The following is a 22,698-nucleotide window of genomic DNA, read 5'->3' as shown; positions in this document are numbered from 1 at the left end:
AGAGCCAAGCGTGAAGAAGAAGACGGTCCGGAGAGGGGTGGAACACCTGTGACTGCGGTTGTTTGAGAAGATTTGGGCTGGTTGGAATCTTCCTCGGTAGATCTATCGCTAGATTGAGTAGATCGGTGACCCAGGACTTGTTCCATCTGAGAAGGGCAATCAGAATCATCTGACAGTTCTGACCCCTTAACCTCTGGATTATTTTCGGTACCAAAACCGTGGGAGGGTAGGCGAATGCCCACAACCCCTCCCAGCTGATTGACAGAGCGTCCACGGCCCAAGCCTCTGGGTCTGGAACCGGAGAGACGAAGGTGGGCAACTTGCGATTCCACCTTGTCGCAAAACGATCGATCATCGGACGCCCCCAAAGTGTGCAAATCAGAAGAAAGACTGATTGATGGAGTGACCATTCCGTGTGAATGACTTGACCTTTCCTTGATAGAATGTCGGCCAAGACATTGAGACTGCCGGGAATGTGTCTGATTTGTACGTTGATGTGGAGGTTGTCGCACCAACGTAGAAACTGCCAGATCAGAATGCACAGGTCTGGTAATTTGGTGCCCCCTTGTTTGAGGAGGTAAGTCACCACCACAGAGTTGTCTGACATAATGAGTACAGTTTTTCCTGAGAGTTGATCCTTCCAGAAATGAAAGGCATTGATGACAGCCCTCATTTCTAAAAGGTTGATGTGGAGAGGCCTCTCCCCTGGCTCCCACATGCCGCTGACTGTAGCGAATTCTGGCAACAGGTGGGCACCCCAATTGTAGGTACTGGCGTCGGTACATACCGTTATCTCCGCTTGGGGCATCTCCAGAGGAATCCCTGTGGACAGTCAACCGGGGTTGTGCCACTGACGCAGGAACGATCGTATCTCAGGCATGATCATTATTGTTTGATTGAGGGGACTTGAAAAGAGGCGCCATTGTGCCAGTAACGTCATTTGTAAGGGACGCATAAAAGGACGACCAAGCGGGATCAAGTCCGCCACCGCATTGAATAATCTGAGGAGTTGCAAGAATTCTCTCACTGAAACCCACGTCCTGTTGGAAACGGACTCGACGAGTTCGACGATCCGGATTATGCGAGTGCGAGAAAGCCGTACCAGATTCAGATCGGTGAGAAACTCCATACCCAGATGGACAAAACGCTGGGATGGACAAAGGTCGGACTTTTTCCAGTTCACGAGAAAGCCTAGATGATCTAAAAGCGCTAAAAGATCGTTTCTGCCTTTGAGCAGAACAGAACTTACCATATGTTTCTGGAGGATGTCGTCCAAGTACACTGCCATCCCTGTAGATGAAGTCGAGCGGAACAGGGTGACGACGCAATCCATAACCTTGGTAAAAGCCCAAGGGCCGATGTTGAGGCCAAAGGGTAGGACCTGGAACTGATAAACCGCGTCGCGGTAAGCGAATCGGAGAAATTTCCGTGATGCGGGGTGGATAGGAACATGAAAATATGCGTCGGTCATATCTAGACTGATGGCATACTTGTCCCGCCGGATGGAAAGACGGATTGATCTCACCGTTTCCATCTTGAATTTCGGTGGTAAAATGTATTGGTTCAGGTCGATGATCAGCCTCAACTTGCCGTTTGCCTTCTGGATAAGAAACAGCCTGGAATAAAACCCCGGCGATTGTGGTTTTTTTCACAATCTCCACCGCCCATTTTTCTATGAGTGACCGTATCTCCTGTTGTAGAAAGGTATCCTTCTCCCGATCGGACGGTACGTCCGTGAAGAGGGGAGAGGAGGACAGGGGAGGGGGTTGGATAAATGAAATCCGAAGTCCCTCCGAAATGACCTGGATCACCCAATTGTTCTAAGGAAAAAAGGTGGTTCAGTGGTCCTGTAGGCTGTCCGCGGGTGGTGGAGAGGGTATGTCAATTTTTAGAGTTAGGAGGCTTGAAGACGGAGAAACTTTGTTTCTTACCGCCTCTGTATGGTTGCCTCCTAGCTTGATTAGACTGTTGTCTCCTGGCATTGGGTTGGGATCTATACTGCACATTTGATTGTAAGGATCCCTTGTCCCTGGTCCGCCAATCATCCCTCCGCTGTGGCAGGGGCTGATTTTTTCTGAACGCCTGCGAGGGTTGGGCGGCGAGTTGGAGGTGCAGTTCCTGAGCTGCCTGCTTCCGAACTTCTTCAATTTTTCCTCCAAAGAGTAAAGGTGACCCAAACGGAGTCATCCGTAAAGCCAGAGTATGATGGGGCTTGAGCGACGTGGACCGCAGACATGCGTCACGTCGTATCAGGTCTAAGTTGGCAGAAGCAGTCAACGCATTAGCCATGGAATGGTGAGCTGCCTTGTTAATAACTCTAGCAATCCGGGCCGTCGCTTCCCAAGCATGGTCATTGTCGGATTTTTCTGCGAGTCGGAAAATGGCTAATGAAGCCAAATCTAACATTGAAGACGTAGCGACTACGTTCCGGACTAGCTTTGACGTGGCATGGAACACATTTTTGTCCACTTTGCAAAACAGTGGAGCGGACTTGTCAACTGCTGCCATATTTTTGTCCAGGGCCAGAAGATCCGTCCTGAAGGCGTCTGAATGAGTTTTGTACCAGCGACACGAGAATGTCGCTGGTACTTGGCTTTCTGAAAAGAACGCCTTAGCATTCCCCGGATCACCTATTTGTCCTGATAGACGATCATTGATCTCCTTAATTTTTGTCGACTGGGGAAGGAGCCGGAAGGACGGCGTCTCTTCCTCCCCGTCATGATCTACAGACGCCTTAACTTTGTAGTCTTGAGTGGTGGTAGGAGGTGGAGGGCATTCTGAAGTTGCCAACACCCTATAAATTTCTTCCACTGCCGCCTTGAAGCCAAACTCAGTCCGTTCCATGGTTGGATCTGTGTACGGCTGATTTGCAGGAGTTTCGTCACCCTCACTATGTGCCGAGTCGTGTTCTGTAATAGCTTGCATTTCTGGATAGAGCATACCAGGTGGCATAGATGACGCGATTCCGTCATCATTAACACTGTCACTAACTCTCCCTTGTGGATAAGCCGTGAACATATGGAAGGCCGGTCCTGGTGGCTGGTTTGTCTGGCTTGTGGTCGGTCTGAATGTTGGCGACGGTCCTGCTATCACCAGTGCCGGCTGCTCCAATGGCCTGGCTGGACGGACAGATTTCTCACTAAAATCTCCGCCATAGTAATGGTATGTTGCCGGTGGTACAGCTTGACGGACGGATTTATCACTAAAATCCCCGCAAGTCATGTATGGTCGGACCGTTTTAGCAATAGGGTCCCCATGTTGGGACAGTTGGACGGCCGGTGACATAGAGGTTGTATAAAGATATGGATCCGATAAAAACCCCATGTGTCCTGACTTACAGGCCCGAAGGCCATGCTCGGACATGCGGGGGGACTTACGCCCACTGGGCAGCCTAAAATTGGGGGAACATTCCCACAAAGAGTCAGAAAAAGCAGTGGAAGCGAGCAAGGGAAATAAGGGTAATATCTGGCCTGATGTCAATAGCTGCGTCATCGTTTCCTGGACCAAACGACGCATCTGTTCAAAGTTGGACTGTTGTACCCTGTCAACATTATTTTCCTCCATTGCCGCTGATGTTACTGTGGCTGACGGTTGCAAATGACAAACTTTAGGTGGAGGGGAGACCCCAACGTCCCCCACAAGGCTCGCAATGGAGACTGTCTTCGGATGTATACTGAGGACATCAATGCTATCTTTCTTCGACTTATTCCGTCTATCCCTCCCTTTTGCTGCCTTCTGCACTACATCAGCCCACGTTTGCTCTGTCCAAGTATTACACACGCTGCATGGTATAGATGATGTACACTTGGTACATACAATACAAGAGTCATGGTTGTCTTCTTTTGCTTTGAACTTTTTGCATTTCATGCATTTGGTTGACATTTCTACTGAAACGACACAAGAAAAAAAAACAAAGCACAAATTAGCAATTCAGCATGTTATTAATTCGATACCACAACCGTCACTAACGGAGTAAGCGAAATTAGTCAGTGTCGCGTTAACTCTTAATTGACAACACGAGTTCCGCGATAGCATGTGTAACATGGTCTTCAGTAAACGAAATCCGTAAGGGTGACAAAGTCACTAAATTTTGAAAAAAATTGTTAAAATAATGTATACAACCTGTAGAAGAATGATTGTCCAACGCAATAAATCCAAATTTAACTTCGGATGGTCCAATTTAACGCTAAGATGGCTTGGATTGTTTGGAGGTATAATGTACGTGTTATCCGTACAAGCGAAGCTTAAAAACTAGTGACACCTGGCGGTGGCAAGGGGAGGTAAGGGGCAAGAGTTATTGCCCTTTGGTCTATATAAGATAGACCGAAAAGACGAAAATTTTCGTCTTTTAGTAGGGCTGGATTCGAGAGGTAGCAGGCTTATATCCCTAACGTTAATGTGATCGGGGAACGTATTTGAAGGAGAAATAAAGGAACAGTATAATTGTGAAAACACATTCTTCTTGCTATTCTCAATTTTGCATTAGAATAATACAGACAATGCAGATTTTTGATGCTTTAGTGCAGGTACATAAAATTTTCCATGCATATTTTTGTCCTATACTTCTTAATCTAATGACTGAAAAGGACAAACTGTGACTGAACTTACATCCTGCTCATATTCTAAGAACACTTCAAAGTTCATATCGTGCCGCAAGACGGGGTGAGCTGCCAACCTTTGCAGGAAAACTTCATGCATTGCAACGGTCTTCTTGAAAGTTGCAAGATATTCCCTGGAAATTAAAGTTAGTAATACAAAGTACTTGTAATTCAAATGTAGCACACAGGCTGACATGGCTATCCATGTTTACATAAACAGATCAGTTCTAAAACAACATACTATTTGCAACATTTTTGGGGACATTTTGTTCTGCAGAAATGAAGGTCAAATCAACTCTTAGGAGCAATGAATTTCACTTGCAACTGATAGACTTACAAGTCAAAGCACTCAAAAATATACATTTTCCAAGAGATCCTTCCATTAGAACAATGATGCAGATAGTAATCTCAACCTTCAACATACAGCTTACACACATTAAAATCCCAGCATCCATCTAAAAACACAATTTACATTACAATACAAATGGTGATATGTGGGGTTCTGACCACTCATTCTAAGAGGAAAGATTGATATATATGGTAGATATTCTCAAGTCCATATATTAACTTTCACAGTAAAAGTTGCAAGAATACTTGTATTTAAAAAAATCTGTCAAATACTGCATCCCACTGATGAGTCAAAATGTGCAATATTTGTCACAAAATTCAAGGGTACAATTTTTTTTGGTCAATATGTGCATCTTTAAATCATGACCATACTATGTACCAAGAAACACAACAATCCCAACACAACAAAAAATGAAAGACAAGTTGCATTCACAAGTTATGTTTTACAATGCTTTCAGCTGCTGGACAAAACAAAAACTGTCAAAGCAAAGTCATTTGTCGCTATATGCATCTTCTGGTGATGAATGTAATATTTACCAACTTCCATGGTAGTCCATCAAAAACTGCAGAACTAGTTGTGCTGATGAGATTGCATTCATACATTGCTACAACACAAAATAGGCATTAATACTAACAAAAATTGCAGGAGCTAAGTTGTTGAAATATGCAGCTTCCAGTGATGAGAATAATATTTACCATGTATCATAGCAATATACAAAAAACCATGAGACATTTGCACTAATCAGCTACCATGTTTCTCCTAACTGCACATCAGACAAAAAAAATTCAAGACAAATTAACAGTTTATCCAATACTCATATACTCTGCTTGTAAGTTAAAATTAGAAACTGCTTATGCGAATAAAACAAACTTTACAAGCAGTGCTTGTGGAAAGCTACCTCATACAACTAGGATCACTAACAGCTCTTGCAATAGGTATGTATATCTAGCACTACCTGAAACTTGCCTTGCAAAGAGCAACCCAATCACTTTTCAATATCAAGATTTTTCTTGAAATATAACTAAACTTACGCTTCTAATTCTTGTTTCATTTTACCAAACTCCTCTTTGGTCATTGTTCCCTCCCCTTCTCCCAGCCGCTGCAACTTCTCACGCGAGGCATCAAAATCTGGGCGGGGAGGGGCGGGGGGAATCTACAATTAGTAATAATACTGATTCAATCAAGCATCTACATGAACATAAATGTATCAAAGACTTATTTGTTTACAAATATTACTCAAAATTAATGTCAATTATACAATTTTTCTGTTATTCTTTGAAATTAACCACATTTATTATCAATGATCAAGTTGTGCTAAACAAATGAAACAAGATCTTGTTTTCTTCTTGAAAAAATATGAATATATATTTTGTAAAACTATTGCAAACATCAAAACTGGGTTCCTTTTTTTCTGTTCCATTAGCAGAATATTGGTTCCTTGATTTTACTGCACGTAATAGTGAAACTTCTCATTAGGAAGTTTAAGTTCATTATAAAATCTGGAGCTTTGGAGGTTTTTATATAATGAACCATATTTGTGAAACAAAGATTTTTTTTGACAAGTACTCACATTGCTTGGTTGACTAGCTATCTTTCATCACATTTGCGAATGAATAGGCTATTTAAGGTAGTTTAGGTAACTTACTTACATAAATTATACCACTGTTCGAATGATCAACTAAAATGGTTTGACCTGACAAATGACCATTACCAATAGCTATTATGCAAATGGGAGTTGCATGCCTTTTAGTCTTTCTTTTATTCCACCCCTTTAGCTGACTGGATATATAATACAAACCATGTCTGCTTTTAACTGAGTGCACCTATACAACAAAATATTTCTGCAAGTCAGATCCTTTAGATTATTGGTTTTTTCTCTCTCAACATTAAGCTTGCGTCAAGCACCTGTGAGTCATATATCAAAAGTCTCCACTTAATTAGGTTTTCACAGAAATACTTGTGGACATTGCTGTGATGGTAGATTTACATTTTTCACATCTGAATTCAAGAGGGTACATTGTATTTTATAATGATTACACTGAGCCTAATAAAATAAAATATGAATTTTACTTGATAAAACTAAATTGGTATTTATTTTGTTATGTATATATAATCTGTACTATTTCTTGGTTTTTCTTAATGATTACATGTTATATGCATTTGTATTTTGTGCCGGACCTTCAAAATCATGTTCACCATGTACCTAACCAGGGACATTTACTTTGTAAACAACACAATACATAGCTAATATTTCTCGAAGAGTATGGATTAAATATTCAAATCATTATTAATGTAAACATGCTTATCTGAATTTGAGTTAAAAGATAGTCCTGATTTTGACCTCAGAATCTTCTAGAATGGACAATTCCATTAAGCAACAGAGTACTTTTAGGATTATTTGGAGTTTAATTCACAAAACTATTTAACTTTTCACTTTATATTACAGGGAAATAAAATATTTGTTGAATTTTACAAAACCTGTTGGTTTTAGCTCTTCTCTGTTATTTAATTTATGCAACAGAGTCATATCAATTTATTAAAGTGTTGCCTCCTGTAGGCATTAACAACATTTTCATTTACTAAATGTTTGCATAACAGCGATTCTCAAACTTTTTTTTAGACCACTTGAACAATGGTAAGGCAGACCTCTTAACGACTATAAAAGGTCTTAGTGGACCACTTAATAATATCTCCTAATGTTGATCTTACTGTTACCTAAATACTGTAAAGCACTTTGCATAATAATGCTTAAAGAAAAATACAAATAAAAACACATAGCTTATATTTTAATATTAGTAGTCACTCAACAAAGTTCAAGTTCTTGATTGTTCTGTAACCTTTCCATGTACCATCTAATGCAGCTCACTAACCACCACTGGTTGGTGTACCAAAGTTTGAGAAGCTGTCATTGAATATTGATATTTACAGAGAAAACTTAACAAAATATATGACTTCCTAATAAAAGCTGTTAATTTCATGTTTACAGTTATGGGTATTAACGACCATTTTCAAAGATAAAACAAGCAATATATCACTGTTTCTTTACCAATTTCAACTGTAACTGTTATGTTCAACAAAAGGGGCCAATTCTTTTGGCATTTTCTAGTTTCAAAAAATGGGATCCATGCCTGACCCTACATTTCAAGCAGGTTTGCAAGTTATCTAGGCACGAGTTATTGAGGGTATTGTATATTATCAGGGATCAAAACACTGTGGTAATTAATGTTACTATCAAAGATTAGGATCTGCTAATTCACCTTATTATGAAAGATTAAGATTTCCTAGATCACCTTTATATTATCAACACTCAAGATGATGTGCTAATTAACCACTCTTACTATCAATAATAAATTAATTTCAAAATTGTGTAAAAAGCAAATTATACCTTCTTTTTTGTTCTTTTGATCTGACATCTGGAGCCAATAACTATAATAAATAGGTTCCCATACCAGAACAACAAATTACAATGATACCAAAATGAATATGATAGGGTTGTACTTCAAAATCCTGGCACTTACAATAATACCAGCATAATCTTCATTTTCCACATATCTGTCATGAAGCCAGATAAACTCCTCATGCTGCCGCACAACAGAAAAATCTGACTTCTTAAACTGAGAAAGGGTGGTCTGAAATAAAATAACTCAGACATGAATTTACTGTATTTATCCATATAATGTGCCCAAATGCAACTAGCATAAACCCAGATATCTCATCACACAATACACCAGCAGATCTGCCACAGGGTTAACACAACAGTTTGTTCTAGTACTAATCTGCTGACCTGAACATTAGACCAGATCAAAGCTGGCTGTATGTTATTTGCAGCTAAACATGTGTTATATACAGTAAAAATGGTACTAAAATTAGCATCATGTCATACATAGGTCAATGAAGTAAGACTTGATAATCCTGACTTACTGAAGATAAGAATTATTCATTTTTTATTACTAAAATGTGAGTCTTTTATATAATTCAAAAGTGATCAAAAGCAACAAACGTGTCAGTGTAAATCAACCATAATCTCTAAAAACAAGAATTTTTGAGAAAGTCAGCGAATGTATCATGGGAAATTTCTTCCTAAGGGAGAAGTTTTCTTGATCTGGAAACAAATATGGCACTGGCAATTTGAAAACAGTGTTTCCTCCAGAATAAAAAAAAAAAGGTCATTATAATTATCTGCAAAAAAGGGCAGTGTTACATTGTATCTTAATTTCAAAAGGGCAACTTCTTTCAAAGTGATTTGTTCTTGTCATTATTAAATAAGGAAATTATGAGAGTAATTGACCTACACCATTAAAAATGCAATGTTTCACAAGTATCCCACCCAGAAAGCTGTTGGACAAAATCCTTTATATGTTCTTATACTGTGTCGTTTTCTTCTCTTTTTGATCCATGTTTGATTGACCATAATGCTTTGACAAGAAATTTAATGCATGGCTAAATACATGTACCAATGTCAAATCTTACCAGCGGTAATGTAGCTGACAGGCAAGAATTTGCTTAATTTTACTAGACCTTATACGTCTTCTTTTTGCATCCACACTTCAAATTCCAAAGATGACCAATGACTTAATTTTGAAGGGCAGGATCTGTATATTTACTAGTTCATTAGGCATATGCTATAACTAGTCTGTATATTTACTAGTTCATTAGGCATATGCTATAAATAGTCAGTATATTTACTAGTTCATTAGGCATATGCTATAAATAGTCAGTATATTTACTAGTTCATTAGGCATATGCTATAACTAGTCAGTATATTTACTAGTTCATTAGGCATATGCTATAAATAGTCAGTATATTTACTAGTTCATTAGGCATATGCTATAACTAGTCTGTATATTTACTAGTACATTAGGCATATGCAATAGTCAGTATATTTACTAGTTCATTAGGCATATGCTATAAATAGTCAGTATATTTACTAGTTCATTAGGCATATGCTATAAATAGTCAGTAGTGTACACATTTCTTCTTTCATCCTTTCAAGAACAAAGTCTACAGATAAAATGTCAGTAGGCATTTTCTATTCAACTAATAACTTTAATTTGGAGCAATAATCAGTTAGAAACTTATAAGAAGACAATTCATTCTGGAGAAGATAATCCCCTTTATCATATCTACTCAGCTGTGTGTGAAAACAATATCCCTTGAATGTACATACTACGGTGAGTAGTTCAGTTACAATAAACAAATGCTTTCTTTATGCATCACCACTACAAAGTGTGTACTGCATATTGCTGCTTGTGATCATCAGTATTAAAACTGAAATTAAATCAAGTATATACATGACTTTTTACATTCCCTTCAAGCAAAATGAGGCATTTTGCAACTTCAAAAAGGCACAATGGAAAAAGACATTGCACTATGAAATGAACAACTTCATGACAAAGTAAAGATGTTATATAGGGAATGAATGGCCTAGTTTGGTGCCTTGTAAAAAAACCTTGAGAGAAATGCTTGGTCAGTGACAATACTGTTGTAAGCAGTTCAAATACACAAAACTCCTTTATGCATTACCATTACCTTTGTGCATTATCAGCAGACAAAATTAATAGCCTAAACTTTGGGCACATATGTACTGCTGCTTACGACTCAATAAACTAAATCAAACTATATTGGTTAGCAAAACATGAACTGCAACTCAAAAAAGGGACAGTTGTCAGGGAAAAGGCCTGGCACTTAAAGGAAAACAGCATGGCACAGTAAATATAACAGAATGATGCAACACCATCCTAAAATAGAACAGATCTACACAGACTCATTGTAAAGCATGAAAAAAGCTGATGACAATACCTTTTTAATGCTGTAACACTAAGAAAGCTTTAAACAAGCTAAAGGTTTATGGCTGAACCTGCTATGAGGCAGATATACTATTAGGCCAATAGGATGTACTGTAACAAGTGCTTGGATAACACTGCCAAGTTTCACAATTCTCTTGTTAATGATGGCTGGTCTGATAAAATTTTTTAACACAACCATTTATTTATATCTTAAAATTGCACATCTATTCTATGCCAATTACTAGAACATGTAAGAACACTTTCTTTGCACTAAACATTTGACTAAAATATCATACCACGAAATCCCATCCTGCTAGCCCAGTTCAATTTCACTAGGTTTCTGACTTGAAGACTGAACATGGTACTGATTACACCCAATGATGTAGATCAGAGCAGTATACCTCAAATAAATTTATACCACAGTATTTCAGAACATACCATAATATATACCATGGTATACCTCAATTATATTAGAGATGAAAAATTTCATGTTGTAGGGAAAAGTTCTGACAGGTTTTTCTTAATTTCCATCTATCAATAGCCAAAAATTATTTTGCTCTGATGTATACCAAAATAACACCATATCTTATGTCAATGATATTATTTAAAGAAAACAACAAAAAAAAAGATTATCTCAAATCAGAATAAAATCTGTCAGCTCAAAAAGAAAATTGCAACCCACCCCTCCAAAAATTTTAAATGTTCAGTACCTAAGAATAGATGTATTAGATACGTTAATGTTAAATCTTCCATAAGCTGTAATGTAATTGATAAGCTATACCACTGACATAATAGGCAGGTAAAATTTGAGTGGGATGCCAACACTTGGGCAAGATATTTAATCAGAGAGGACCAGTAAACATAAAACACATACTCAACAAATGAGAGAATACTTACTGTACCTAAGAAATTGTGTACAACTTTGCTAAAAATGTTAGTATAATTCTCTATCCATGCTGGCATTAGTGACACACATCAAACATGTGATTAGAGGATCATAAACAGAATTATATTTGTCATATTTATGATTAATTTGTGAAAAATACAAGTACACCTCTCCCTCGATAACTTGCACACAACGGGGTCCACAAACATAGACCGCACCATAAGCAAGGTGCGAGTTACCGAGGGACCTCCAAAACTTGAAAAAAATTGCTTTGACATCGAGAAAACCGTGGGGTGGGGAGCAGCATTAGGGAACTGGGCTGTTTAATGACTGAATCCTCATTTTACAATAACGTCGATAATAATTTTTAATAATGCGCTTTTTCTAATGAAGCTGTTCATTATTCTGTTTAAATAACATTTATTTCTCTCAAAATATCCAACATATGAAAGATCGTTCCAAATGGTTTGAACAACCATCACATGTATGCGAAAAATCTGTATTATGTCACTGCTTTTTGTTTCCTCGATGAGTCTGGTTCCCGTAGTGGTGTTTAATAGAAACTTGCCAAATTGGTAGTCCATAATTTGGGAACTAGACTAACTGTTGATACACCACCAAACAAGATTCCTTTTTTTTCCTCAAAAACATGCGACATTTATTTTGTGACACATCAAAGTCGAAACTCAATTTTTTATTGTTCAATTAGTACAATGTTAATGTCGTGATTTCAATGGAATTAATAATGAAATTTCTTATCATCCCTGAGGATATCTCTAAATGCCAGTTCAAGAATTCTCTGAAAGTCGCTTGCCCACAATGATCCGTATCTGTGAAATCAAGCTCTATATTTTACAAAGTATTCATTTCACTTGGCTACCTTGTTATCTTTGATCACAGTTATGAAAGAGTCGGTCAATTTAAGGTAATTTCTGTTACATACACAATAAGGTTTATTACAGTGTTCGATTGATCAAATGAAGTGAGTTCATGTGACATACAAACGAGACCACTAGATTTTAAGTTAGTCCAATTTTTGTGTCTTTTAACTTTTCTTTTATTCCACCTCCTTTCTTTATTTAAAAGACATAATTAACATGATAATACAAAGGAGGCCAGCTTTTAATTCAGTGCAACAATACAACCAATACTTCTGCAAGTCAGTTATCAGGTTCTCAGAGAAACGCTCGCGGACATGGCTGTTGCGGTAGATTGACTCATTTTACGTTTAATTACAAGAGGACATACTGCATTTATGACAACTACACTTAAAAGGAACTAACTAGAACACAAATTTCAATTGATAAAAAAATTATTTAATTTGTATTTATTTATTAAAGTACTGCCTCCACTCGGCGTAAGTGACATTTTCATTGATCAAAATTTCCTTACATATACTTAATTGCGGTGTACTAGGAAGGTCCTATCTACCGTTTTAAACTATAAAACGAGTGATACATCAAAGTTTCCGTTACCAATTTTGATCGCGATTTACTTCAAGTTCAACAAACAGGGATACATGTTTGGGGTATTTTCAGGCTTAAAAAATGGGATCCACGCCTGACACCGTGTTACAAGTGGGTTCGCAAGTTATCGAGGGAGTGGTGTAGTCTGTAAATGATAATTTTTTAATTTATTCTGTCCTGAAAAATCAAAACATACAGTTAATATCATTTAATTTGAACAAGATTACATGGCATCTTCAGCATATTCCTTAGTGAAAGAAGTACCAGTACAATGAAAAATTACCATGGTACACAACACCAGAAAATATTATCATGGGAAACAGGTATGCCAGTAAAACCATGCACCTCAAATGCAGATATTTTAAAAATAAGACTTGCTTTCTCCAAGTTGAAAACCTGCATAGTGTTTCAAAAAAGTGTTGGGTTTATATTCCATACAACACACTTTTTGAGAAAGAACTAACACAAATCATCTGGTAGTAACACTGAGACATTATGTATAATGCTCTGCTCTTGGTTTTGCTAATTCTTCAATTCATGAAGGTGAGCAGTTTATAATTGCATGCATGATGCTGATCATTGTTTCAACCTGTTTAAGTGTGTTTTAAAAAATAACCTCACTCGAATTTTCTTGACTCTGATTACAAACACAATGCACTGGAAAAACAATTATCATTAGAAGAGAGAGACAACAAAACATGCCCCAAAAACTTTCACTAAAGAGTACATTATAAAATTATGCCCAAAATTTCAGAACCTCAATGCAACCACACCAGGGTTCCATCAACCAGGTTTCTTCAAAAGATTGTGAAAGTTGCAGTCCAGGACTGCTCCATTTAAAACAAATGTTGCAGTGCCAAACTCTGACAATTGCAGTCCCAATAACAATACCTTTTCCCCCTTTGCAATGAGTGTAATATTGTTCACAAATATGTCACCAGATTGATAAAATGCTCATTGATTGTGAAACAGTATTATAATAATGAAAAATAAAGAAAGTGATTACAGTTTCTTTGGTATATTAATTTTTCAATTACCTTAATTCCATTTCAAATCAATCAATTTTCCAAGACAATGGAATAAGAAACAACTGATCATATGCCATTCATTTTTTTCACTTCATCTTAAAGCAAAACACCACGCTACATTAACTTTTTTCTTAAACAAACCACAACAAAATTTATCCAAAACAGGTCTTGGATCTAAGTCCTTAACTTTGGACAGTCTTCAATTACCCTAATAAAGTTTTTGTCACAAGTTTCCTGTCTGAAACATCAACAGCCCACTGTATTTATTAAATTATGTTGAACTTTACAAGTGTTACTGAAGTTGCCACTGCATTACTGATTTTTACATTTTTACACCATATGCATTAAGTTAATAGTGTTCTATTATTTTATTGTTTTTGGCCCAATAAAACATCATGTTCCAAGAATCTGTTTCTCTGATATTCTGTTTTCTTTGTCAAAACTATATGCATCTACTAATTTCTATCAGCCAGTCTCACAAGAAAAAAACTCATATGCAGTACTGTACTTGCCACAAAAGAAATTAAGAACAGTTGTCATATGATAATCACTTGATTTTATGAAGTGGAATTTTTATTACTCCAACATAAAATAAATCCTAAAATATTGGCTATATCTGTCTAAATACCATATATGATAATTTGCAAGTGTTCCAGAATTTGTGTAATGATTTTTTAATTTGATGGATTAAAACTGAGCATAGAAAAATTTGAGTTCAAAATGTCCAAATACATAAAAATGAATACCCTGGTTGTTGGAAAGGAACCTATCTAAAGCAACCCTTCTGTTGGCCTTGAAGGTAAATCTTGGCAGCAGTGTTGAATAAAAGGACCAACCAGACCGTCTGTAGCATGTGTTGTATATGACACTTCCAATTCACATTGGTGCTAAAGCCCCAAACAAGATTTATTTAACTGTAAGTGGCAGAAATGCACTGTCAGGTGCCTCCTGTTCACAAATTTGTAACATACCAGTATAACATGAAATCTTCCCCACGAAAAAATTACCAAGGAAATATGCCCCCATCCCACAGACGGTGTTGGCATTAACTCGTTTAACCCCAATCCCGCCTGTAGATGTGAAAAGGCTGTACCCTACTTCTGAGCTTTGCAGCATCAAGGTCATTTATGATACACCAAAGCGGGTGGCATTACAAAAAATGTATATAGCTCTACATTGATGCCAAATAATCTGGATGTTCTAGTTGTACTACAAAATACAGAGTGAAAAACCTAATTTTTTTAACCCGTTTTTTTTCCACACAAAATTTGCTTGTGGTCGGAATCTGATTTTGTGTTTGGATTTTAGACCTTTTGGCCTCAGATCTAAGGCAGACTGGTCTGAGCTGCACACAGACAGGTGAACCTTTGCAAAAACTAGGATAAGGTGGGTGTTTGGAATAAATAGTGGTCTCCATACGTAAATGATGGGTCCATTAAGGAAAAAAAAAAGAAAAAGAACTCCAACTTTTACCTTCTGCTCATACGCAAGCAAAATAACCAATGGAAAACAATGTTTCTAATACATCTAGGCATTAGGCTAATGGAAAATCAGTTGAAAGTCAATGTGTTAGGATGTATTTAGAAATAGCTCCCAAAATGTCTTTCCTACTCGCATTTAGGCGAAAACGACAAAAACCTCCAGGGCCGAATGAGTTATTAAAGTTGTTGCAAAACAAAAATCAACAACCTCAACATTTTGTAGCCAATTTTCCATAAATGTCACCATTTTCATAATACAATACTACCTGTTTATCTCGATACCCCTGTTACCAAGGTAATATTGTCAACTTAAGTGTAATTTGTATGATTAATTGAAGACAAAACTAAACTGAAATACACATCTGTTTTGACAACTTACAACTGTGTACCAGAATCCATAATCTGTAAAGTACTGTACATGAAAAATTGAGTAATGATCACATGCTAGAAACTTTATATATCATTCACATTACCTTAGAAAGCACAAATAACTATGTAAAAAAAATGTTAGTCCTCCTTTGATCTATATCCCACTGTCAACAAACATGTGTCATTAAACAATTCAATGAAATATCGTTGCCAGTAGCATGTGGCTTTATAGTTGTTTACATGCCACATGTACATTGCCTAGATTTTGGTCAGCTGGAGACTATCATGTTGCCAAGGCTACCAAGGGGATGAGGCTGTTAATAAGGAAATGAAAACATGTGAACAAAATGAAAGTTTAACAAACACCTTTGCGACCTAATATATATGGTTTCAAAAGATTTGAAATTTAATTTGTGTTTTATGCAGCACAGGTAGTGATTGCAAGCCTAGACATTTTCTTGCAAAGACAAAACTTTCAATACACAATAAATCACTTTGGAAAATGAAACAATCAGTCTGATTCCATTGCTTTAATTTAAGTTTGGTGCTGAATTCCTCTGGTGAAAGGTGCTTTATTTATATCAAAGATTGTAGTCGGCATGCTTTGATGAAGGGCGCATGTATTATTAAAGTCACCGCTAAATGCAAACTTTGCATGACCTAACAAGTGCTGGTTTGTTATTGCAGCAGTAACATCAAATAACTGTAGTAAAGCATTGATTGAGACCTATTTTGTTTCCATTTGCTAAGTATTTATAGAGAACAATCAGTGCTTCAAAGGTAATTAGTTTTCTTTGTAGTTTCAGTCACCAAAAAAGTCACTTGGTCAATTGCAGCTGTTTATATTGTTGCCTTAGGAGGTTAATCGATTGTAGCTAATCCGGAAGCATGACTATCAGAATGTATCAGAGCATACAGTACCCAGGCCAGGTGACTGCATAATCGGAATATGGTGCAAAAACATGCTGTTTAGACACATTTTTCAATATGAACAAAGGATTTTGTTTATGTAACAAAAGATAGCTCCCACGGCATTTTATATCCAATTTTGCAGCTTCCTTTCATGGTGCCTTTGAATTTCAACACCCCAAACCCAAGATTGTATAAACAAGTTTAAACAGCCATAAAGTACATTTTGTTGCCAATAAGAAAAAATCATGATTTATAATATTGGCAAAGGCCATTGACAGCACTGTGATCCTGAAAAGTCAGTCCTCAACCTATACCCAGCCTTTAACTTGTCATTGCAAGTCTTTCAAATAATAATAATAATAATAATGACTTTGTATAGTGCCTAATCTTTAGAAGCTCTAAGCGCTTTACAACATCAGACAACACCTATAAGATAAAAAACATATAATAATATTATTACAAAAAACAAACACCATGAAATTAGAAAAACATAAAAAAATAAAAAAACATGCTGAGAATATTTCAGGAAGGAAACATTATTAGGTCTTTATTCAATACAATAACTGTCATATCTGAAAGGAAAATAGATATGTGACGCAGTCACAAACTCGGGGCCCCGAGTGGCCGAGTGGTCTAAAGCGCTCTCCGTTACGGATCACTGCCATCTCGCCTCTGTCTGCTTGGGTTCGAGTCTAGGGCTCGGCCAGTGTGGATATGTGAGAAAGCTTGCCAGTAGCTTCTCGCGGGTCGGTGGTTCTTTCCAGGGTTTTCCTGGGTTCTTCCTCCACCATTAATATTGGCCGCCATGTATAGCCTATCTTGTGCTGAAAAATGGTGTTAAACCCTATAACAACAACAACAACAAGTCACAAACTCAAACAAAGGGACTAGTTTTGCAAGAAGAAATAATGTGAAGTCAAATAGTGGCAAGATTATACTACATGAATAATCAAAAGTTTACAATATGGTCTTTGCCGACATAATGGACGTTACCTTGGTGTGTACAGTGAATTTTACTTTGTCCCTCTCGCTCAGAGCATCAGAGATATCAACCTGTAGTGAGGTGTCTGTGTTAAGATCTACAGTATCTGATCTGCTCTGCAAAACAGAAAACAAAGATTTTATTATCAAGGCATGTATTATATTAATTTCAGAAGGAATATCAGCCATTTATTTTGTGTGCAAATTCACCTGAAATCCAGAGAAAGCACACCTGACTGGTCAACTAACTGGTGCAACACAAAATTACTGACTACTACTGGTATAAGCAGCATGTGGAGGCTTTTTTGTTAAAATAATCTCAGGTCACCAAGGTGCCAGCTGTTAGCCAATACAGAATCAGGTCACCAAGGTATCAGCTGTTAGCCAATACAGAATTAGATCACCAAGGTGTCAGCTGTTAGCCAATACAGAATCAGGTCACCAAGGTGTCAGCTGTTAACCAATACAGAATTAAAGGAAAAAAAATTAAACACACAAATAGGGTTTATAAGCAGGCATGCATATTTGCAACTCCATGTGATGCCAATCTTGCTTGCATTCAAAAATATCAACAAGAGGCCCACTATGGCCCGAGACCAATCACTTGAATGAATCTGTTTTGTAGAAACAAACAAAATGTTCTCAGCAATAATATAACACCATTAATACAAAGTATGACTGAAAGTTCTCTTCAAATAAGAAATAAAAAGCAAATAAGCAAAATATGATTTTAATGAGTTTTGACCACACTTCTCTACCAATACCGCTAAAGATGCACATCTTGCACAGGGGTTTGTATAGATACTTATAATTTACCTGTATGCATACACTGTGACCCGCTATAACACAGTAGTTGGGAGCCATAGAACCCAACTGTGTTACAAGCGACCAGGTCAGTTAGCTAAAGAAAATTATGCTTGTACGCAAAAAAAATTAAGGGGGTGGGGAAGAGAAATAAATGTGGGCGGTAAAATACATGCTTCATTGGCACAGTTACCATCTTAAATGGGAAATACACCTGTAGTGAAAACAGATAAGGCATATATAATTTACTTCATTTAGAGAACCACAGATTGGTACACATATGTGTATACTGTTTATATATACAAATCTTATTTATAGCATGAATAGAGTATCAACACTGTGTACTCACCTGCGAACTTCATCACATACATTGAATCCACAATACAAGTAATTCCATCCAGAAAATGGGTACATTTAAAAAAAATAATTTGCTCTCGTTTGTAGTTACCAACAAGATTATTTTTTTTACATTTGTGGTAGCAGAGTGATGCTACCTTCCACCGGTGCGTCAAAAATTTAACAAAGAGTCAATGGACGGTACACATGCAAGTGTTCTGGTCTGATGACAAGGATTCATACAAAAACTGTTGTGTGTTCTGAAGGATTTAATTATGAGTAGAAAGAAGAGGAATTTTACATACCATCCATACACAAATGTCAGTCTATGTAAATATATTAATTACTAACAAGCGACCAAATATCTGACAAGAGATAGAATACGAGATAATGCCTTATCTGGTTGATCTCCACTACCAGAAATGTCAACAACAAAAAGCATATATATCACAATATACAGTACTCACGCTCGATGTCAACATAAGCAGATTATGATAAAACAATGCACTGTTAACCCTTTACCTCATAGAGCATAGTGACAAAGTGCAGTGCACTATAAATAAAACACGTTACCTAGCCAACTGCATATGCATAGCCTGCCTGTGAATTGTTAAGCAATGTAGTGTATGTTACGTTTAACAGCAATTGTAACCATTTTACATTTTTGGTACACATTATATGTGGAAAAATTTAAGAGTAAATTCCGACTGTTATAACTGTGTAATTATTTTTCACAGAAGAATTTTGTATGTGCTTTAAGATCTTGAGAGAACTCGTTCACCGTCATGTCAGTGAGGCCGCATGACCAACCGAAGCTGCAATTTCCCATACTCGAAATGTTTTTCGTCTGCGTCTACATCACTAAGTCATCTAAATTTGATAATTTATAAAAATTAATTGCTGTCTACATCAATATCAGAGCCTTTACCTAAGTTATTTAATCTTGCATAGTTGTGATTCTAATCGCGACAACTTCGTAAGTACTGAATGAAATCCGTGACCACAATTTTGGAGAGTGGAGATTACGACCCAGTTACTTTAAATAGAAGATATCTACATGTGCATAAACAGCGACCACATGATCTGATGTAATTGTCATTCGCAGAAATGAATGTAGTATCTAATGGGGGGGGGGTCCCTGAAGGTGGCGCAACGAAAACCAGCTCAAAATGGCTATGTTTACAGCAGGCATCAAAAGGCGCTTCCAAGTGAATGGAGTAGATACGTCCAAAGACGCTTGTATGAGGTAAAGGGTTAAGATGGTTTGTCTATATGGTCAAAGGAATTGTTTATGTAACAGTAGATAAATTTCATTGCATTTTATATCAGGTTTGTCGCTTCCTTTCATGGGGCCTCTGAATTTCTCCACTCCAAAACAATGGCTGTATATACAAGTTTAAACAGACAACAATGTTGCCAATACAAAAAATCACTAGATGTTATATTTTGCCGCCAATAAGGAAAATAAAGTCATTGTTTGCGACACTGGCGAAGCCCTATGCAATCCTATAATAAACATTTTACATTTTATTTTTCGTACTTTAAAGAAGAAAATATTTTTTTGTGTACAAGAAAAATGCATATAAAATTGCAGGAGTCACTCCACAAACGTCTTGTATAATTCATGAGCGATCTCTTCCCCAAAATGATAATAATCTTTTTATGGGTATTTCTGCGTACTTTTCAGAAAGAATTTTTTTTCATGTGTGAGAAAAACACATGTATATAAAATTTTGGGAGCCACACCGTAACCGTGTTATATCTAAATTTGTGTTATAACAGAGTGCGATATAGCAGGGTCACACTTTGTGTGTGTGTATATATATATATATATATATATATATATATATATATATATATATATATATATATACTAACAAGGGGATATACTTCCTCACACAATCTATTTAAGAATCAATGCTGTTATTGAATACCAGAACATTTTCCCATAATAATGATTAACATGTTCATGCCCACTTAATATCCAAGTACAACTGCCTGAATGGAATACTACCCCATTCTCACTGACTGAAAATCAGTTTATCAGTAATCACAACATGTCATTTTTGGTTGACCAATGACAGGGTAGTTTTCTACTGAGCTCATCACACATCGGTATCAAGCAGTCATGATCAAGACCATGTTAACCAGTACTAGTAGTGTGGGAAAATGGTCTGGGGAATATATTTGACATTCGTAACAGTGTGGCAGTAAGTCAAACTTTGTATGGGTATAAAAAGTTGAATGCTTGAGCTAAACAATGGTACCAAATTTATTATACGTGAAGTGAAGCTTGAAATAGCTGTGTTAATTTGTAAATAGGTCGCTCGATAATGTAGAAGTAAAATCCCTTGTTAGTGATACATGTATAGCACATGTGCATAAGCAAATTGCAAGTAATTATAAGAGCCCCAGTGATATTAAACTATCCCACACCACACCCTACCCACTATTCCTACAATGTAAGACGTATTACCTGCTATTTATGTTTTGGTGTAGCACCAAAACAAAAATGTAATACATCTTACGTCGTTGGAACTGCCCACCCCCCACTCCCAACCATCACAAATTATTGCTGGTTCACTGCAAGACAAGCATATGACATCTGAGAAGCTATACAAACCGTTCAAATTTAAACCTACGATGGTTACAAGTAAGCCACTGGAAAGTAGCATTACTGAATTAGACACCAAGTGCTAATGTTCGGTTCCAAGTCTTGGGTACGTAGGACTGCTAATAGTAATACTATAGTCGGTCGAGAGATTTGCAACACCTACCTTGCCCTGCTCCTCCTCCATGAGGTCGGGACTCTCTTCCAATCCGTCCTGCAAAAGAGAACACAAAGCTCGATGTATTACAGAAATATGATACAGAAAAACAAGCTATATGGTTACAGGATATAGGAAGTACACCCACCATCATGGCTGCAACTGTTATCACGTGACTAAGAAGTAAAGCTAGTTAGTCAGCATACGAACTACTGGCCAGACTATCCACTAATCGGAATAATCGGCTATTTTTGCGAGACTATACACCAACACCGTTTTAATTAACGGTTCCCACGTAACCGTTAATGTTGCTGATTTCACATTTAACACGATGAAAAAAATTGTTAAATGCCCTGCTTTTATGTATTCTACTTCCAAGGAGCAAGTTCATGTCGGTGGTGGATGATTTAAAAAAAAAAAAAACCAGGAAAAAGTGGCGAGAATTGGTCTCCAACCAGTACTGTTATTTGTAGTATTCCCAGTTTGGAGGACAATTCTACTGATCATACTTTGAATGTATAAATAGATCTGTCATTGGGACACTTTGGCTATTATTAAACAAGGATTGACAAAGACGGTGCAAATCATCTATAGTCTGATAATACAAATCCGTTTGTTTGTACCCCCCTACCGATTTAAATAACGGAAAATTTAATGTGATAAAAAGTGCAAGGAACTTAGTCAATTCATTCATTGATTTATAGTTTCTAAGCTGACTCTGAGTAGATTGGCCCTAACCCTCATCTTGAATGCATTTCATGCTTAACGGAAGTTTTCAGTGCAATAGACGGACCTGCTCGGATCCATTTCCAGTTTCTGGAAAAGTCCATTTTTAGCAAAGGGGTGTATCATGAGCACAAATGTACATACGTAAGTCGCCTGCTTCCGATATTAACAATGTCGAATCAAGCAAAGGAAAATGACAACTACGCTT

The 22,698-nt window shown here is 37.0% G+C and overlaps 1 protein-coding gene across 1 annotated transcript in view; it reads right to left on the bottom strand.

The window, feature by feature from the left end:
* The window catches only part of LOC149805375 (sorting nexin-6-like), a 54,909-nt gene extending 32,915 nt beyond the window's left edge, over positions 1-21,994 (bottom strand). Inside the window, exons 1-6 of the mRNA XM_089949780.1 lie at positions 21,913-21,994; positions 21,774-21,821; positions 17,869-17,973; positions 8,466-8,576; positions 5,979-6,100; positions 4,609-4,732 (exon numbers count right to left, since the gene is read on the bottom strand). Coding sequence (XP_089805906.1) covers positions 4,609-4,732; positions 5,979-6,100; positions 8,466-8,576; positions 17,869-17,973; positions 21,774-21,821; positions 21,913-21,918 — 516 coding nt within the window. The 5' untranslated portion in view covers positions 21,919-21,994. The remainder of the gene's footprint in view (positions 1-4,608; positions 4,733-5,978; positions 6,101-8,465; positions 8,577-17,868; positions 17,974-21,773; positions 21,822-21,912) is intronic.
* Positions 21,995-22,698: the final 704 nt, after the last annotated feature.

Source organism: Sinohyriopsis cumingii, chromosome 2, assembly GCF_028554795.1.
Source record: "Sinohyriopsis cumingii isolate HCF-2022 chromosome 2, ASM2855479v2, whole genome shotgun sequence".
NCBI classification, from domain to species: Eukaryota; Metazoa; Mollusca; class Bivalvia; order Unionida; family Unionidae; genus Sinohyriopsis; species Sinohyriopsis cumingii.
The sequence above is the reverse complement of the archived record's forward strand: the minus strand, read 5'-3'. Positions and strand labels throughout refer to the sequence as shown.